Consider the following 20,210-nt stretch of genomic DNA (forward strand, 5'->3'; position numbering starts at 1 on the left):
GTTTGGGCAACCAGGAATAGCATAAGGCTTAAGACTCGGGGAAAAGAAACCTCAAAAGTAACAAATATATATTTATATTACAACAATACAATAATATCTCTATTATCTTAGGTAATTTAAATATGAATGTACTACATACAGATCCATAAATAGAAGAGATTCTGGAAGAAGAATACAGAACAGAATACCGTGAGCTCAGCTGAAGTCATTCATTTAACATTTAGTTGGAGAAATATTGAGCATATATGATGAGGCCAATACCAGATAAGGCAAAAATTTAGTCCTTGCTCTTAAAGAGCTTACAATTCAGAGGAGAACAAGTAAACATGTGATTATAATACAGTGTGATACAGCAAACAAAAAGGAATCATGAAAGCAAAAAGGGCAAACATCTAGTAGAGATTAGGTAGAGAAAATGGGGCCAGAGAAAAGTCAGTGCAAGTATTGGACAATGAAAGTAATACCTGTATTAAACCACTACACTAAGAGTTAGCTCAAAGAAATGTAAGGATACTCCACACAAAGAGAATGCAGCAAATAAAACAGTGACAGAGCTCAGACAAGACTGTTGGCTTAAGCTACGATAGTTCAATATGGTTAAAGCTTAGAATGGTAGAATGGGAAGAGTAGAAACTGAAGAGTAGACAGGTATCAGATCATGAGGGGCATTACATGTACGACTACGGAAGTTTAGACTTCATCTTGAAGTTCCTGGTGAGCAATAAAGTACTTTTTAAAAAGTAGGAGAACAATCTGCTTTGTGTTTTTGAAAATTTATTCTTGCTACAAAATGAAAAAATAAAATAAATTGAAGGAGGCAGCATGGGAGCCTGAGAATTAAATTTTGTAACATTGACATGAATAATAATTGACATGGACCACCTTTTCTAAAGAGAACTCTGCAGCAAGTAACTCACAAAACAACAAACAAGGAAGATATTATTATTATTCCAACCATATACATGAGAAAACTGAGGCAGAGAGATGTTAACTAACTTACCCAAAGTCATCTAGTTAGTGACAAAAGTTGGATTCCAGCCCAGTCTTATTCTTAAACACTACGCTATTATGCTCAAGCGGGCACAGTGGTACATGCCTGTAATTCCAGTGGCTCCGGCTCAGGAGGTTGAGACAGGAGAATAGGGAGTTCAAAGTCAGCCTCAGCAATGGCGAGGCACTAAGCAACTCAGTGAGACCCTGTCTCTAAATAAAATACAAAACAGGGCTGGGGATGTGGCTCAGTGGTCAAATGCCCCTGACTTTAAACCCCAGTACACATAAAAATTGAATAAATAAAAAGAGATCTACCATAGTTAACATGAGCAAAGGCAATTATGATTAACTGAAATGAATCATGGCAATGGAAATGGGAAAGGGGATAAGGACTAGAGCAGTAGGATTTATTTAAGCAAATGATGGATCACCTGATATAATTAAACTTATTTTATAAAACCTCGGAGTTATTCTGATTGAAACCAAATGAGAAAGAGGTCCAGGACCTTACACTTCACTGCCTTCCCTTTACCTGCATGGCAGCTCTCAGGACAGATGAACCTGTGAGAAACCCTGGAACTCCTCTGGGATATAATCCTGAAATATCACTCGGCCAGAGAAAAGAAAAGAAAACCCAAGGACTTGTCAGTGATGACTTCCAGCATTCTGATTTGAGAGACCAGTGAATACTACCAATCACCAAGGCTAGGAAAGGAGAAGTTGACAATGATTTTACTTTGAACCTAACTTTAGTTCAAAAACCCAGGTGATATATAGAGTTGGCCGACTAGATCAGCAGCTGGAGAAAAAAGGCAGCTGAGGGGTACAGATGTGGGGAGTAACAAGCACACAAGGATTGGAAACTTCCAGAGCAGTAATGAATGAGTTCATAAAGTGAGGGTTTATACTGTGAGAAAATAATGAAGTGCAAAATAAAATGCATCTTTTCAAGCTGAAAAGCTCTCATTATATGTTCCTGGAATGTATGAATACTAGTGATTTATCTATCTAATTTAATATTTTTGTACCAGTGAACACATCAACTTGAGCATGGAAAACAGTAGATGACCTAAAGTTCTTATCTTTTGGGCCTCTGCTTCAATTTAGGAAATCATTTAAAAGGATAACAATGGACTTGTAAAGATGGAATGCTGCATTCCCTGAATGGAGAATCTGGGCTGTGATAAGTTATAGAAAGTATTCAGTTCTGTGTAGACTAAAAGAAACAGTACCTCTCCACAGCAATGTGTGCACTGGATTTACTTCTCAGAAATCCACGAGGCTTCCTAAATCGCTGACTTCCATGTAAATACATAAAAAATAAAGGAAGGCTAAGAGACACCTAGTCAATAATTGACCCATTTTGATAGAAAAGTATTTTTTGTTGCCTATTAGCTATGGCAATGAATTCACACCAAACAATTTTAATCAAATTATAGACGGTTCCACAAATACTTCATTTTCATGAAGTATTTGTCTACTAAAGTATGTGTGTCTCTAAAAACAATTCCAAAGCACTGAAACAATAATCTGAAATAAGTCCCAAGCATTCTATACCAGACAGGGCTTGTTGCAGCCTGAGCACTTCTTCCACTGTTGAACTCTGTGGAAGAATTTTTCCCTTTTCTGCCACAGTAGCACTCTGCTCCATCCCAGAAGGCTGCAATTTACTACATTCCAGTTTCAAGTTTTCACACTGTTCAATCATTTGTCGCTTTTCCACACTGAGTTGTTCCTGTTCTCTTTTCAAGGTATCTCTGTCATTTTCTGCAGAAGATAATTTTTTATTTATGTCTTTGATTTTTTCCTCAAGTTCTTCAATCTTTCTTTTAGATTCTACTTTTTCAGTTTGTAGAACCTGAATAGTCTTCTGCATCTCACAGATTTTAGGCTCATCAGTTACTATAACTCCTGAGTCACCTAGAACATAAACAAAGTCAAGGACATCATGTGTTAAATACCAAGAAATAAATACTTACTATATATATAACTAAGATTCGAGTTCCGAACTTGGAAAGCTTAAAAAGAAAATTTAAATTACTATCTTAAACTAAGCACTTTAAAAATGAATAAAAAATTGGAGAAACATCAGAATCAACTACTAAAAAGCCAATGTATCTGAAAATATCTTGAATCATTTATCACCAACATATCATCACCAAACAATGCAACAAAGAAATCTACGAGTTGTAATTGTTTACCATAAAAGCAAAAAGGACCTTTCCATTTTACAGAATCTTGAAAGCTATGTCATTTTCTAAACATCTGCCAAATGAGTAAACCAATCACTTACTCATTTTTTGGAACTTAGTCCAAGTTTACAGCAGTGTCCTGGTCTTAGAGTACTAGTTTGCTATTTGTGTCATCTAATATGTGAAACTACTAAAATTAATAACCTTGTTGTAACTGATTTTCAAGTTCTTCAATTCGTTCTTCATAGTCACGTAACTCTTCTCGATGCCGGCGACTTATCTCTGCCAGTTTCTGTTGATGTGCATTCTGCAAAACTGACATTTCATGTTGATGTTCATCTATATCTCGACTTCGGTTTTGTTCAAGTACCTTAAAAAATAAAACAAAATTAACCACATTTATGATCAATAAATTTACCTAAGCTATTTATTTCACTATCATCCAAGGTCTGTATTATTAAAATTACTTCTCTAAGCATATTAAGGCTGAAAATAATTTAACACAGTTCCAAAATTTGAACAATTTGGAAAGACTCCCCGACTCCCCCTCCTCCATCCTGTCTTAAACCTTAAAAACAGTCATCTCTCTCCACCACCCTCTGCCCCACACGAATACTAGGAACTGAACCCAGGGCCTCTGACATGCTAGGCAAGTGCTCTACCACTAAGCTATATCCCCACCCCTTTTCATTTTTATTTTGTGATAGTCTCACTAAGTTGCCCAGGGAGGGCTCAAACTCATAATCCTCCTGCCTCAGGCTCCCCATTAGCTGCCATGACAGGCTATGTCCCACCTCACCCTATAGTTTTTCTTTTTTCTTTTTTTTTTTAGTATTGGAGATTGAACTCACAGGCACTCGACCACTGAGACACATCCCCAGCCCTATTCTGTATTTTATTTAGAGACAGGGTCTCTTTGAGTTGCTTGGTGCCTCGCCGTTGCTGAAGCTGGCTTTGACATCACAATCCTCCTGCCTCAGCCTCCCAAGCTGCGGGGATTACAGGCGTGTACCACTGAGCCCAGCTAGTTTTTCTATTTTTTTTTTAAATATTTTTTTAGTTTTAGGTGGACACATATCTTTATTTTATTTTTAAGTGGTGCTGAGGATCGAACCCAGTGCCCCATACATGCTAGGAGAGTACTCTACCACTGAGCCACAACCCCAGCCTGTAGTTTTTCTATTTTTAATGAGGGAACATCAACAAGAAAATACTGAAAACAAAAGATGAACATAAACTTCTCCTTTTCCAAACAACATATTCCACCATTACCAGCATCAACCCTTTGAGAAATCTGTACCTGTTTTCCTACTACCACTATTCTCTTGCTCAGCCTTTCCTTCTCCAGGCCTACTGGAACTCCCAACTGTCAACCAAAGTGCTTTATTACCCAAGTTGAGACCAATAATGCTTTTCCAGAAACCTGGACATGGAAGCATCCTGAGAGCTGCATCCTTAAAAGTCTGTATACTGTATCTTGCTAGATTCCTGATGCTGCTCCCATTTCTGTCCTTCCTGATGCCAGAATGCTCAACTCTTCCTTCAGTCCTACAGACAGACTATTGTGGATCCTTCCAGTAAATCCTCTTTTGTTTTATTTAGCCAGAGAAAGCTTTTACTGCTTATAACTTAAGAATCCTAATCTATACATTAGCTATTTTTTCTTGAGGTTTAAGTGTAAGTCATTCTTTAATCCTATGCACTTCTGTGCCAGCACTGGACTCAAAGCCTTATATGTAAAACTCAAAACAAACCTACACGGTAGGTAAAACAACCATATCTAGTTTACTGATAGGTGCTGGGAGCCATTAGCCAAGTAGGTATGACAATTTCCTTGCCAGCGTACCCCATGTTGCAGTGACATTGAATGTAGATGACCTTGCTCAAGGACCAAGGCGGATTAGGGCGTTCCCGGTTTAGGTTCCAGGTTTAAGGTTTAAGATTATTCCTGCTGGGAATAGGGCGTATCCTGCTGCCTGAGTTCCCCTTGAGTTCTCACGGGATTCAGACAGTATATTTTGGAGATAGAAGCCCAGTGGAGGTGGATTTGGGCAGAGAACGTGGTTTTGGGCAGAGAACGTGGTTTTGGGCAGAGAACGTGGATTTCCCCAGAACGTGATTGTAGACGGCTGGTGTGAGTTCGGGAATAAAGAGTTGCTGTTTGAATCTACAAGCTGTGTGGTGGCTCGTGATTGTGTGCCCAGCCAGACTGCGGCATTTGTGCCCAGCCAGACTGCAGCAGATAGGCAAAAGAGAAGCTTAGAAAGGTTAAGAAACCTGCCCAAAGTAGAACCGTGGGTAAATAGCATATCCAGGTCTCACTCTGGAACTTATCACATATTACTATTAGAATAACAATAAACCCCCAAAGTAAAAATTCTGTATCTGACAATAATTTCAGCACTAAAAGCAATTCACTATCACAATAAACATATAAACTATGCCTTTTCTTAAAAGAAATAATAATTGACAGAAACTAGAGAATTTCTACCACTAAGTAAAACAATTCTTTCCAATAAAAAATAGTAGCATTTTATTTTGTCAATATCCTTCAACTCTAAAAACCTTGAAACTTCAGCAAGCTTGAAATTCTGTTAATGCAGTTTTATGAGACAGTACACACACATATGAAAAATAAACTACTGAAAAAATGTTCAAAACCAAATTATTTTGGAAAGAGATATTTTTATATACCTTACTTGTCATAAAGTTAATATGAACCAGTTAAAAATGTATATCATAATCTATAATCACTCTTAATTAAGACTTTTAGTGATTATGCTTATATTTTTACATATAGATTTTAGATGCATAAAAGTTAATGACAGGGGCTGGGGATATAGCTCTGTTGGTAGAGTGCCTGCCTTGCATGCACAAGGCCCTGGGTTCAATCCCCAATACCACACACACACACACACACACACACACACACGTCAATGACAAACAACATCTGACCTACCTTGATAGTATTGTGTAGTTTGCAGATTTCATTTTGATCAGAATTATGTGTTCCCTGTGCCTTAGAAGTTCAGAAAAAGAGAATCAGAAAACAATACCAATTTTCTTATAAAACAGAAAGTCACTAACTTTATTAAAAGATACTTGTCAAAAAAGAAGAATTTCCCAGATAGATTCTAACTCAAGGATGCCAAGAACTTTGTTCAGTAGAGAGTAATACATAATAAAAGATACTAATATATAAGAATGTGTTAAATAATTGGGGAGACAACAGTTTTGCAAAATATCTAAATTTAAGATTAAAAAAACAGAATATTTTATTTATTTATGTAGCTTAAATATTTATTTATGTATCTTAAATATTCAATGTGAGAATAATTAAGCAGTTTTCTAAAAGGCACTTTCTGAAAGCTACCCAATATTAGTGCTAATGATGATCTAGTAAAAATCTTTTAAAAATGATTTTACATACATATATATATATATATATATATATATATATATATATATATATATATATATATTTTNNNAAAAAATTTAAATATATATATATATATATATTTTAGTTGTAGATGAACACACAGTATCTTTATTTTTCTGTGGTGCTGAGGATCGAACCCAGTGTCTCACGCATGATGCAAGGCAAGCACTTTACCACTAATAATAGCCCCAACCCTATTATTTAGTTTGAAAAGAAAATAAAAGAACTTTGGATTTTTCTTATTCAAAGCTGTATGTTTTTCATTTACCTTTTTAAAATGTTTACTTGATACTTAATAGCTGTACATATTTATGGGGATACAAGTGATGTTTTGATTTATTTATACATTGAGAAAGTTCAAATCAGGGTAACTAGCAGTATTATCTCAAACACTTAGCATTTATTTGTGGTGATAACATTCAAAATTCTCTCTTCTAGATATTTTGAAATATACTATACACTACTGTTATCTACAGTCACCCTAGTACCCAAAAGATCATCATAATTTATTTCTCCCATCTAACTAATTTTGTACCCACTGACCAACCTCTCTCCATCCCTCCCTCTACCCACCAATGCGCTAGGTTACCATTCATTTATCCTTATTAACACTTAACTATATATCATGTTAATGAACCAAAAAGACAGTATAATGGAAAGAATACAGTATTTGGCAGTCAAGAGATATATATTTGCTTTGTAACTTAAATCACTTTGACAATGAGGGTGTTACTTTTGGAAATAACTTTGTTTCCCTGTTTGTAAAACAGAAGTAATGAATATTTCCTGTAGCTATTAAGGATAATATACAGACATATATGCCTCACTAGAAAATTAAGCCCCTATAAGGTCTCAAATATGCCCTTTTCACCTTCATATTCTAGAAGAGATCTATCACAAACTAGGCAAAAACCCATCTTCCCCTATGAAATCTTACCCTCAACAACATTTCTTAAAATGTATCCCCCTTGGGATTAATCAGAATCACCTGGGAGTATGTATTCATTTAAACACTGTTTCCAAGGCCCTGAAATAAATTACTAAATAAATCTCCAGAGATAAAACAGGAAATCCCTGATATTATCAAGTTCTTCGGGTTATTTTTACACATACAAAACTTAATTACTGCTTTTTAGAGATAAAATGGACAGACTGCCCTTACTACAGTTTACTTTAGGTATTGGGAATGTTTAGCAACATGGGAAGCATGCAGATCATTTTAATTAGGAAGATTTCTCCTTTACATAAACTAGATTACATTCACAAAAAGAGAACAAAAAAATCTAACTATTTACTTTGTTTTTCCCCCTACATGAATGAAGTTAAATCCAAGTTAACAATGTATCAATTTATTCTAAGTCTTGTGTCTTTTGCCAACCTCCACAGTCTATAAAATCTGATGTGTAAGACCAAAAAAAAAAAAAAAAATGTTCCTTGGAAAAAAGTTTATATCTCCCAAATAGCAAGTATTTCATTTCTGATACATGTGAAAAAAAAATCACAAAATAATTTAACATACTTTATAATACCAATGATCAGATTTTCATTTTATATATTACTAGAGCTAACAAAAATCTCAGATAAAAATCCAAGGAAATAGTGTCAAACATAGTGCTCTGGAGCCCTAGTGTTTCCATCAAAGAAGTCTCAGAGACTTCAGGGGGAAAAGAAGCTAGCTCCACTCAATTCTTCTTTCTTTTCTTTTTTTCTTTCTTTCTTTTTTTTTTTTTTTTCAGTTGAACATGGACACAATACCTTTGTTTGTCTTATTTATTTATTTTTATGCAGTTCCAAGGATCGAACCCAATGCTTCACTTTGCAGGGCAAGCACTCTGTCACTGAGCTATAACCCCAGCCCCTCAATTTTTCTTTTGATTCCTGGGCTTGTAACTTTTATTTTGAAAAATGGATCTGTTGCTCTAAAATTTTTGAAAAAAAAATTTCCAAATATTGTACAGAAGGGGAAAAGGAGGCTGAGAGAGAAACATAACCTGACCAAAACCACTGAGAGAACCACTGGCAGAATTAGAATATAGATTTTCTATTTTCTTGTCCAGGATTATTTCTGATACCAAACACTTCACACACTGCTTCCTAATTCAATATTTTTACTCATTCACAGTTTTTAAAAAACTCACCCACATTTTACCTACCTCAGCAATATGCCTCCAATGGCCAACTTCAGATTCAAGTCTTGAAACTTCAATTGACAATCTGTTTATTTCTTGTTGTGATGAAATTATGTCACTAAAGTCCATGTCATCATCACGAAAGGCTGAAAAATGACTACTCATTCCGTAAACAAATGAAGACGGTGCAGTGGTTGTTGGTATACCACCAGCTCCTGACTGTACCGATTGAGCAGCTGACTGTAGTTTCAACAATTGATCTTGTAGTGCAATCTGTCTTGCTTTAAGGTGGCTGATTTCTACCTATATATTTATAATCCATGTTTTAGAGAAAGTACTTTCAAACAAATTGATCTTTTTAAACCTTCATTATATTAAAAGGTAGAATGATTTGTTTAAGACTAATCATTCACTAAGTATCTTTTAAGTGAATCCAAGTCACTTACAACATCCCAACTATAAAATTTTTATTTAAAAAAACATAATTACCATAGTTAAAGCACATATATTTTAAGTAGTATGAAGATCAAAATTTTACTCATATATTAAGTAAAACAATAAATTTCTCAGTTAAACACAAGTTTCCTATCTTCTATGAAAGGGCTAATACAGGATATTTCTTAGGGCTCTGTTGGTGATCATCAAACCTTATGATGAGAAAATGAAAAGCTGTGTCAATCTATATATTAAATTTTCTTTAGGATTTCTGCTGGAGGCCAGTAGTGGTACATGCCTTAAATCTCAGACTCAGGAGGCTGAGGAGGTTGAACTGCAAGTTCAAGGACAGCCTCAGCAACTTAGTGAAACTCAGTCTCAAAATAAAATCTAAAAATAATTTTAAAGGGCTGAGGATGTAGCTCTATGGTATAGCACCCCTATGTTCAATCCCTGGTACTTGAGAAGAAAAAGAAAAGGAAAAAGAATGAACAAACAAACATCTGTTGCAAGAGTCTTATGTATCTGATTATGGCTGAATTTAGTCTTAAAATGCACCATGAATCAGAGATAATGCTTCTCTACACAACACAGCTGGAATAATGCTTTGATTTATAGATCCATTCTTTGTAGATAACACAGTAAACCCATGGTTATTAGCTCATGAGTCTCAGAAGGAAATAATGCACTCAAAGAGGCCCTGGCTTTAATACTGGCAACAAGCAGGCAGTGAAAATCTGACCCTATTGAGGAAGAGAACAGTATACAAAAGTTCTGAAACCCTGAGCAGAGTTTTGATTAAAGGCTGGCCATACTAAATCATAACCCCCCAAAATTATGAACATAGGACCTACCATAATGCCACATCCATTCTGAGTGAGAGAATACTCAAGTAAGCCATCTAGACACAACTGAAATAACCTTAAACTAGCATAAGACACTACCATAATATGGTAGTATAAGACATTACCATAACCAAGGAAAACTTGATACTGGGAAAATATCCAGGAGGTAGCAACATTTCTACAGGTGTAAAACTAATCAATTAGTCAAACAAAAACCAAATATGTGTATACTTTATGTCATAACAAACAGATTTTTCATATTAGAGCCCCTTTCTCTAGTACAGACTTACAATAGTATATAAATTTTATTCTTTTTCCCATAAATGATATGAGATAAACCGCATCTTCAGGGAATAGAGACATCACAAAGAGTGTAGCAAACAGATTCAGAAAACAGCAGAGGTATAGTTATGTATTATCATTCATTCTACTAAAAAATACTGAAATCCATATTTTAGATATATTTTTAACACAGAAAGAGTTGTCATTATACCATAAATATTTACATCAAGTTTTAGAGCTACTCAAGTGCAAGCTTTAATAATAACAACAAATTCTAAACAGTTTAATGTGTTCTCTAATATCAATAGTTAAAAAGAAAATAAAATGCCAAAATTTTCCACACAAGTGTTTCCAACTATGGGGTGAACATTAGAATCATATGGAAGCTTCTGAAAATTACCAACATCAAGGTCCCTTCCCAGTACACTAATCTTCCCAGGATACTCAGAATCTTCTGAGGTGTATGAACATGTATATTTTTTAAAGGTGTCACTAATGATTCAGCTGCAAACCCCTGGGTAGGAACTACTATTTCTATCATCATGTCCATTAAGTCAGTGCTACTCAAAGTGTGATCCAGGGATTGATGCCATGTACATTTGCTACCAGTCCACAAATACAGAAATTCAAAGAGTAAAGTCTAAAGACTTTGAAAGCAGTTTAGCAATAAACTGTTATATCTGTGTTGAATCTTTAAAAAAGAGAAAAAAAAATGGGTTTGTAAAAAATCAAGCTCTAGAGCCGGGCACGGTGGCACATACCTATAATCCCAATGGGTTTCACAAAAAAAATGATGTACAATATAAAAGGTCACAGAATAATAGCCTTTAAAATGCACTTTCAAATTAAAGCTACAAATGCATTTTGTATACATTTTACCCTTGCAGAAATTTGTTTTTATTATATTATGTAAAATTATAAATTGCCATCAGTTTGAAAATTAAACTCTAAAGCTAGGCACGGCGGCACACACCTGTAATCCCAATGGGTTGGGAGGCTGAGGCAGGAGGATCATGAATTCAAAGCCAGCTTCAGCAACTCAGCAAAGCATTAAGCAACTGAGTGAGACCCTGTCTCTAAATAAATTACAAAAAAAAAGGTTGGGGATGTAGCTCAGTGGTTATGTGTCCCTGGGTCCAATCCCCGGCACCAAAATAAAGAAAATTAAAGCTCTACTTTAAATGTGTATATTTACCCTCAATTTTTAACCTTAGCATGTCACTAAGGAACTAGAAACCAATTCATCTAACTTTAAAAACCCAAATAGGAAGTTACAGCAGAAATGAATTCTTAGTAAACAAAGTGAGTATTGAAATAATATGGATAATAAAATAGGAAATGGTTCAATTCAAAGTAAGTTTTTATTGGACTCCACTTATGTACTAAACATGAAAAAGAATTCAGTAACAGCATGACACATAGAAACATAGTCCATATTTTAAGGATGCACTGGTTAAATTATATAATATCACTAATACTGCAAAGATAAGCCAATTCCAAAACAAACATTTCAATCAAACTAGAAAAAAGCAAAAACATTTATAAAACAGTAAAAATCAATTATAATGTACTTAATTTTATTTTTCCATGGAAAATCACATATATTCCAACATAACACACACTTGTATAGACAAAGCATTTTTTTAAAAAGAAATTATCACTAAAAATTATCATGTTGATTTAAAACAACTTAAGAAAATAGTTAAGAATAGTATTGAGATTATGAAATAGTTAAGAGATTTCATAAAATTAGAAATTATGAGCAACAGATGCCTGAAGATATTTTATAAAAAAACTTTTCTTCTTTTAGAAAGTAGAAATTAATCTCTGCAAAGGTTAGCTTTTATAATATAAATAAAAGTTTACCAAGTTTTATTGAATTCAATACCCTTTCAATATTTTTATGGATCTAAAAATAATGGTGAAATAAATACAAAGTAATTGTAATAAACTTTACCTCTTTCTGCTGCAGTTGATTTCGGTAACTTGCAGACTGATGCTTTATTTGAAGCTCTGATGCTTCATGCTTTTCTTCCAGATCAGTACAATACTTTTTAAGTCTTTCATTCTAGAAGCAAAGAAAGTATTTTCAACAAAAAGAATACAAGTAAAACAGGTTAGTGATGGCTACTGCACAGCACTGTTTCACACAAAAAATTGATGTACACTATAAAAGGTCACAGAATAATTGCCTTTAAAATGCACTTTCAAATTAAAGCTACAAATGCATTAAGCATGTTTATATAGAATATGCCTAATCCTAAATCAAATTTGGGTGTAGATTTTGCTTCTTTGATTTTATGCTACAAAGTCACTGATCACAGGTCTGGGGCTGTGGCTCAGTAGTAGAGTGCTTGTCTGGAATATGTGAGGCACTGGGTTCGATCCTCAGCACCACAAAAAAATAAAAATGAAATAAAGGCATTGTGCTCATCTACAACTAAAAAAAAATATGTAAACAAAAAAGAGTCAATACATAGTTAAATGAATTAAAGAACATTGTCTATTCTGAGTATATGTTTGTTTTGAAACAGGGTTTCACTATGTTGACAAGACTGGCCTAAAACTCCTGGGTCCAAATAATCCTTCTGTCTCAACCTTCTGAGTAGCTAGGACTACAAGTAAGTATCACCACACCCAGCTTTAGATATGTTTTCAAAAACCAGAGAAATTCAGAATAAAAACCTGGACTTTAAGTTAAACTTAAAATATTACCATTTCTAAATAAAAGTTTTAAAATTATCACTTTATTCATACCTCGTGTAAATTATTTGTAAAAATGACAATATAAAAATATTAAGAGTACACTGGACGAAAGATCACAAATGTGAGGACTACTTTCTTGGCACATAGAGAATTAAGTTAGCTTAGGGTGGTTGCTTTTACTTACAACTAAATAATCTTAACTAAGTTAGGCGCGGTGGCACACACTTGTAATCCCAGCAACTCAAGAGGCTGAGGCAGAAGGATTCCAAGTTCAAAGCCAACCTCAGCAACTTAGCAAGGCACTAAGCAACTTAGTGAGAACCTGTCTCAAAATAAAAAATAAAAAAGGGCTGGGGATGTGGCTCAGTGTTTAAGTGCCCCTGGGTTCAATACCCAGTACTCAAAAAAACAACAACAACAACAACAACAAAAACACCCTAACTAATTCAGTCAGCTAAAACATTTAACATCTGTAAGCAAATCTAATTTGTAATGGAAAACACACTACTCTTCTATACTAAACTTTCTAAACAGACTATTCAGAAATATCATTATCTTTTTTATTTTATTTTAGTTTAACAGCAGTGAGTCCTGGATGGTGATATGTTGCATAGTTACAGAAAAGATTATGATGTCTTAAGAGTTTTAATGCTACCAAGAATCACACAGTTAAAATTACCTGACAAATAAAGCCCTTTTTTCCTTTAGTATTTGAGTACCTCTGGATAAGTACCAATGAGGAAGCTAGATCACATTTGAGTTTTACCAAAAATAAACATTTCTAAACATTGAAATCATACTTGCCATAGACCCAATAGACATTCACTGAGCAGGTTAACCATATTTACTTTTCTCCCCAAATGGGTCACGGGGAATTCACCTAGGTTAATGCCACTCACACACATACTTCTGCTGTTTAATTTTTCTGGGTGAGTCTGTACCAATGAGTACTTTTTAAAGAATTTCCTATCTCAGCCATTAAGTTCATCTGTCACTACAGCACCTACTTTTCTTATTAAGTCATTACTGCTAACGTCTCTTAGTGCCACCAAATTGTCTACACACAGAAAGTTAATACAGTACAGTTCTACAGGGGTTTCGCTACTTTCAGTTCCACAAACTCACCTTGATATTCTAGACCAGAGTTCAATAATGTTTGTTAGTAGTATTTTCTTACATCTAAATCCAATGTTCTTTTTATAACTTAGTAGAAAGGAAACACACTTTCCACAGTGCTCTAACAATACCTTTTGCTGCAATTCAAGTGCTCTCTGTTATTATTCCAATGCTAACTAGTTGACTTTTATTCCTTTACAATAGCTTCTACTGTGAAATCCTTTCCTTTCAAGGCTTTCCTTTGAACCCCTACCAAGTTTCCCCATTAAGCACAATGTCTAGAACTAGTCACAACTAGACATTAATTACAAATAAAACAGCAAAATTAACTTGCTATTCCTATATTCTTAACTTCTCTGTACCCAAATATAATTCTCTCAACATTAGAATATTAAAAAGCTCTAGATTAAACAATCCCATTCTTCATATCATACTTAAATGTACTACCATAATTTAGCATTCCTAAATAACGATAAACTTTTGCCCCTATTACTTCTACTTTTGGCAGTTTTCCTACTTTCAATATGTAGAAGTACAGAGGAAAATATTAAAGAACAACAAACTGTTGTCATGAAAATAAATTCTTCATCTAAGTAAGCCTCCTAAAAGTTAAAAACAAACAAGATACACAGAGGAAAAAAAGTGGTAAGCAATATAAAGAGAGAACTGAAATCCTGAATAACTTCATGGTTTCAAAAGAGATAAAAATCTAAGTTTGATAGTAGTCTTCAATTTTCCTTACCTCGGATCTTAGTGTAGATTCAGTACCTTCAACTTCCTTTCTCTGACAATTAGGTAAACCTGCTACAAAAGAAATTCATATATTGAATATTTGGTCAACACCATATGATGGAATAAATAGGCTTTCTGTGTGTGTGCGCTGCGGATTGAACCCAAGGCCTTGAACATGCTAGGCAAATAAATGCTCTACTACTGAGGCTCTACATTCCCAGCCCTAAGTAGGTATTTTAAGAAAAACACATTTCACCGAGTTTAAATAGAATAGTATGGGCTAGAGTTGTGGCTCAGTGGTACAGTGCTTAACTAGCATATGTGAGGCACTGAGTTCAATTCTCAGCACTGCATATAAATAAATAACATAAAGGTCCATCAACAATTAAAAAATAATAATAAACAGAAAGTAGGCTGATACAAGAGCAAATTCAGAAAATATTTATCATCTGATTTTCACCACAACTTATCATTGCCACTAATGTTCTTCATTGTCACATGGGTCATTCTCTTTGCCAATCTCCTACACCTTAGGATGTCTACCTTTAGTAGCTACTACAGCAGACAAAAAGTGCTGACTTTCTCAGTGAAAAAAAACACAATGTCCATCATTTTTCAATGTTTACTACTTGCTGAGAGTATTTATCAAAATTTTGTTACAGGAAATTAGAAGTTTTTGTAAATTTCTCTTTTTGGCTTGCCATAATTTTAAATGAAACATATTCAACTGGGGCTTTAAGGCCCTATTTCTACTTCCCTTTTTTTTTTTTTTTTTTGGTACTGGAGATTGAACTCAGGAGGACACTCGACCACTGAGCCACATCCCCAGCCCGATTCTGTATTTTATTTAGAGACAGGGTCTCACTGAGTTGCTTAGTGCCTTGCCATTGCTGAGGCTGGCTTTGAACTCGCGATCCTTCTGCCTCAGCCTCCTAAGCCACTGGGATTACAGTAATGCACACCATACCTGGCTTGTATTCTATTTTTAAATAGAAAACAAATGAAACAGGTATTAAGCAAGTCCTATTGTAATACCAAGCGAAAGGAATAAAAGCTTTGAGCAACTCAGCAGATTTCTGATCACTCACATTTTTATTGACCATCCACTGTGTACCAAGGAAGATGCCACATACTGGACATATAAGGAGAAAGAAAAAAATACCATCCCTACCCTGGGCATCAAGGAAAATGAGCAATTATAACTCAATATGGTAAGTGTTGCTAGGCAGAGATCCTCAAAGTTCTGTTAGAACACAGGCAATCAATTCAACTTGCGTAAGAGTCACAATGATTTCACCAAGTGCCTGATCTGTGAGCAGGGTTGCTGGAAAACTGTTTTCCAGGCAAAGGAGGAAGTAGAGAAGAAAAGGCTTTCTGTGAAGAGGTTTGGAGTTCTGTAGGTGCCTGACAAAGTTCTGTGTGACAGAAGCTCTAGGTATTGGCACACATGCATATATAAATAGATTAGGCATGGCAATTGGCAAGGCAATTAGAAAAGGAAGGTTGAACCCATATGGACAATTGTTGGCCTTCTAAAACTAAGAAATTTAGATTTTATCTGTGATAGGTCAAGAAATTTTTAAGCAAATTTGCTTTTAGAAAGTAACTGACACTGGACACAGTGGCACATCCTTATAATCCCAGGGACTTGGCAGGCTGAAGCAGGAGGAAAACGATGAACTGTCAATAGACAGTTGCCAGCCTTAGCAACTTAGCAAGGTCCTAAGGCCCTAAACAATTTAGTGAGAACCTGTTTTAAAAAAAAAAAAAAAAAAAGGCCGGGGATGTGGCTCAAAGGTTAAGCACTCTTGGGTTCAATCCCTGGTACCAAAAAAGAAAAGTAACTGGCAATACAGCAGAAAATAGAATGGAGTGCAGAAAGGATGAAAGAGCACTGAAGAAGTAGGAGTAACAAAGGAAAGTACAATTTTGACATAGGCCACAAGAATTTGGTGGCCAATGGGAAGTAGATAAAAGACAAAACATGACTTGAAGATTTCTAGTTCAGAAAATTGAGTAGATAGTGAAACTGCTAAGATTGATATTATGGGAGTACCTTTAGTAGAGGAACAAAATTGAGGTCAAAGGAATAGCCAACTGCTTTCACCTATCTGAGATACAAAGTTAAACCTAGTCACTTCCATAGTTTTCAGCCTCTGTTTCTAACTGCCCTCAAGTCCAAACAACCTTTTACTAGACACATGAAGAAAATCTTTCATTACCATCTCTAAACCTAACATATCTCCCACCCAAATAGAACTGGAAGCAGTAAAATGGATTTTGATTTTGGCAGCTCCACAATCTCACTTCTTCTCAAATAGACACCACATCGAAAAACTAAATGTAAGCACTTTTTATCAAACCATTTTTCTCTATTTCAACCAAATAAATATGAAGGATTGGTTAAATAATGATAAAAACAAAACTAGGGGGCTGGGGGCTAAAAAACTCAGGGGTAGGGCAGTGCTTAGCATGAGTGTGAGCCCATGGGTTCAATCTCCAGCACCCCAAATTAAACCAGAATGCTAATTTATAAATTTATAAGAAATAAGTCTATCAAAAGAATTGCTCTCATCTGAATGAGCAGCCCATTATCTCCCATAGTCATAGGCAGACTATGATTTTAAAATTCTCTTAATCCAAACCCTACTTGCTAAAAGAAATGTCAAGAAATAAAAATGGTGATTAACTAGAGCACTCATTACCATGTCCCTTTAGGTCACTGTTCACTAACAAAATACGGTGAACTGTCAAGAGACAGTTGCTAAGGAATCCCTAAAAAAGGAGGATCTTCCCCATTCCGTTCCGTTGAAATACGGGAGAAACGGGCAATTATATAAAAAATACATTTTTAGCTGGAATGCTGTAACATGCCATCACTATGAGGAAAGGCACAAAACAATTTACCTGAAAATCATAGGCATATTTCACTAACAAATAATATACTCAAGACAGCGTAAAGAAGTCACCAGATGTTTTAATCATGAGTTATTTCCTTTGCTACAAAAATCAAAGAAAACAAAAAAGTATATGTGGTAGACCATCCTTTTAACTGTATCGAAATAAAGGATGATGATCAAAATCAGACCGCCCCCCGCCCCAAACTGAGGGCAAATTGACTGGGAGGCAAAGACAGACCCAGCAAAAAAACCTCAGCGCAGTTTCACTCCGCTTTGACAGATCCAGGGTACCCAAAGGGAGCCTCCCCAGCACCCCACTGGTTCTCATTAGAGAACTGGTAGAGAAGGAGGCAAAGGAGGAGTGCCAAAAAGGAAAAAAGGGCGGAGTGGCACTCCCTCGCGACCAGTCCCATCTGCTGACCCGCGGAGGTGGGAACCAAACGGACGCTCGCAGGGTCCCAGAAAAGCCCTCCCTCCCCGCGCCCCAGCTGTTACCTTCTGCGTTTTCTAAATCATCCAGAAGCATGTCCCTGGTGAAGCTGGAGATCTGGTCGGTGAGAGAAGCCAAGCTGCCCCCCACCTGACCCAAGGACTGGCCCAAGCCGGAGCCCAGGCCTCCTAACCAGGACGACATCGCTGCAACTTCAGTGAGCCATTGGACCCGCTCCGAAAACCGCGACCATCAACCATCCACTTCTCGCCCCCGAACGTCCTCGAGCGTTGCGGGGTCAATTATGACCGAAGCACTCAGAATTCCACGCAGTGCGGGGCTCGAGCCAACCGTCGCGTTCTGCCCATAAACGCAGAGGCCTGGCCTGGGCTTTTACCGGGGACTCGCCGCCAGTGGCACAGTCACCCCCGCGGGGCCTCTGCTCCTTCCCTCGACTTTCCGCCGTCGGGCTTGGGTGACTTCTCCCTCTGTGTTAGTGACTTGCCCCAGCTCGGCGAGCTGCTCCTGCCACCTCGACGCCGGCCGCCATAACACCTCTCTCGGAGACCGGCAGAACCATAGAGAGGCGCCGCCGTGGCGCAGAAGGGCCCTGCAAAGCCTCCGGACGTGTCCTTGGCGCAAAGGAAAGTGGGATCGCGGAGGACCAAGCACGAGCGGGCGAGACCAACCTCCTCCCCGTAGCCCTCAGGCTGCGAAGCCAGAAGAACCGGTGGCGGTGCGACGCTCCCAACCTACCTGTGCGGCTGAGTTTCTAGCTAGAGTCGGCTCTGCGGAACGGCGTTGTGTCGTTGAAATCTGACTCCATCCTCGAGGGCGGCGGTGCGGACTTGGCGGGGTCATCACACCGCGCAAGAAGCGGCTTCTAATAACTTATCCACTTTACTCCATCACTTATCCAGTCAGTGAGGGGCCGCTCTGTGCCGGGCACTATATGTAGTCACTGTATGTAGTAGGATCCGAGGCTACAGAGCTATAAAAGACGGGTTGCAAATTCAAGTGACCAGGCAGGAATCACAGTTTTTATTGATTACTTTCTACAGTAGAAATTTTCTTTTTTTGGCGGGGGGGGCGGTACCAGGGATTGAACCTCTCAGGGGCACTGGACGACTGAGCCCATCCCCAGCCCTATTTTGTATTTTATTTAGAGACAGGGTCTCACTGAGTTGCTTAGCGCCTCGCCATTACTGAGGCTGGCTTTGAACTATCGATCCTCTTGCCTCAGCCTCCCCAGCCACTGGGATTACAGGCGTGCGCCACCGCGCCCGCCTAGAAATTTTCTCTGGTTTTCCAGGTCACATTTGGAACTCTGCCTTCATTAATATACGATGAATTCTATTCATGAAGCCGACTTCACCCATAAAGTTATAGAAGACAGTCTTTTTTCAGAATTATTTTAGAGGACAGCAGGACAACTCAGAGAAAAGAATTTCTGTTCTAGTGTATAAACACTTAAAATGATGTTGGTGGCACTAGCTGTGCAAGTGCCCACCCCCCACAGCTCTCAGTTAACACATCAGAGTGTCTTGCTTGTTTGCATTCCTTCCTAAAGAAAGAAGGACAGTCCCATGAATTTATTTTTTTATTTTTTTTTTTTTAAATACTTATTTATTAGTTTTCGGCAGACACAACATCTTTGTTTGTATGTGGTGCTGAGGATCGAACCCGGGCCGCACGCATGCCAGGCGAGCGCGCTATGGCTTGAGCCACATCCCAGCCCCCAGTCCCATGAATTTAAAGCAATTGGTGCAGTGAAACAAGGACACCAAAGTACCTGATCAGGGAGGCTACCACGTGACATACAGATAATAGCATATTATTGAAAAGGACATGCTAGGCCTGCAGTTCTTTTAAACACACTACTAAACACACTCGTGTCTTTCCCTTTGATTTTATTACCAGGCGGGGCTACCACAAATTGCCCTGTAATTGTGAATGAATAATTGGGAATGCTTCAGTATTTGGAATCTGATGGCACTGGCAATAGTAGCTC

General features: G+C 37.0%; 1 protein-coding gene across 2 annotated transcripts in view; it reads right to left on the bottom strand.

The window, feature by feature from the left end:
* Trip11 (thyroid hormone receptor interactor 11) overlaps nt 1–18,800 on the bottom strand; it is a 64,768-nt gene extending 45,968 nt beyond the window's left edge. The window contains exons 1-7 of one of the 2 annotated variants that reach the window (XM_048799213.1): nt 18,265–18,800; nt 14,880–14,941; nt 12,273–12,383; nt 8,778–9,056; nt 6,145–6,204; nt 3,390–3,555; nt 2,551–2,913 (exon numbers count right to left, since the gene is read on the bottom strand). In XM_048799213.1, the coding sequence (XP_048655170.1) occupies nt 2,551–2,913; nt 3,390–3,555; nt 6,145–6,204; nt 8,778–9,056; nt 12,273–12,383; nt 14,880–14,941; nt 18,265–18,403 (1,180 nt within the window). In that variant the 5' untranslated portion in view covers nt 18,404–18,800. The remainder of the gene's footprint in view (nt 1–2,550; nt 2,914–3,389; nt 3,556–6,144; nt 6,205–8,777; nt 9,057–12,272; nt 12,384–14,879; nt 14,942–18,264) is intronic. The other variant, XM_015494851.2, reaches the window with a different exon arrangement.
* Nucleotides 18,801–20,210: the final 1,410 nt, after the last annotated feature.

Source organism: Marmota marmota, unplaced genomic scaffold (genome assembly GCF_001458135.2).
Source record: "Marmota marmota marmota unplaced genomic scaffold, marMar, whole genome shotgun sequence".
NCBI lineage: Eukaryota > Metazoa > Chordata > Mammalia > Rodentia > Sciuridae > Marmota > Marmota marmota.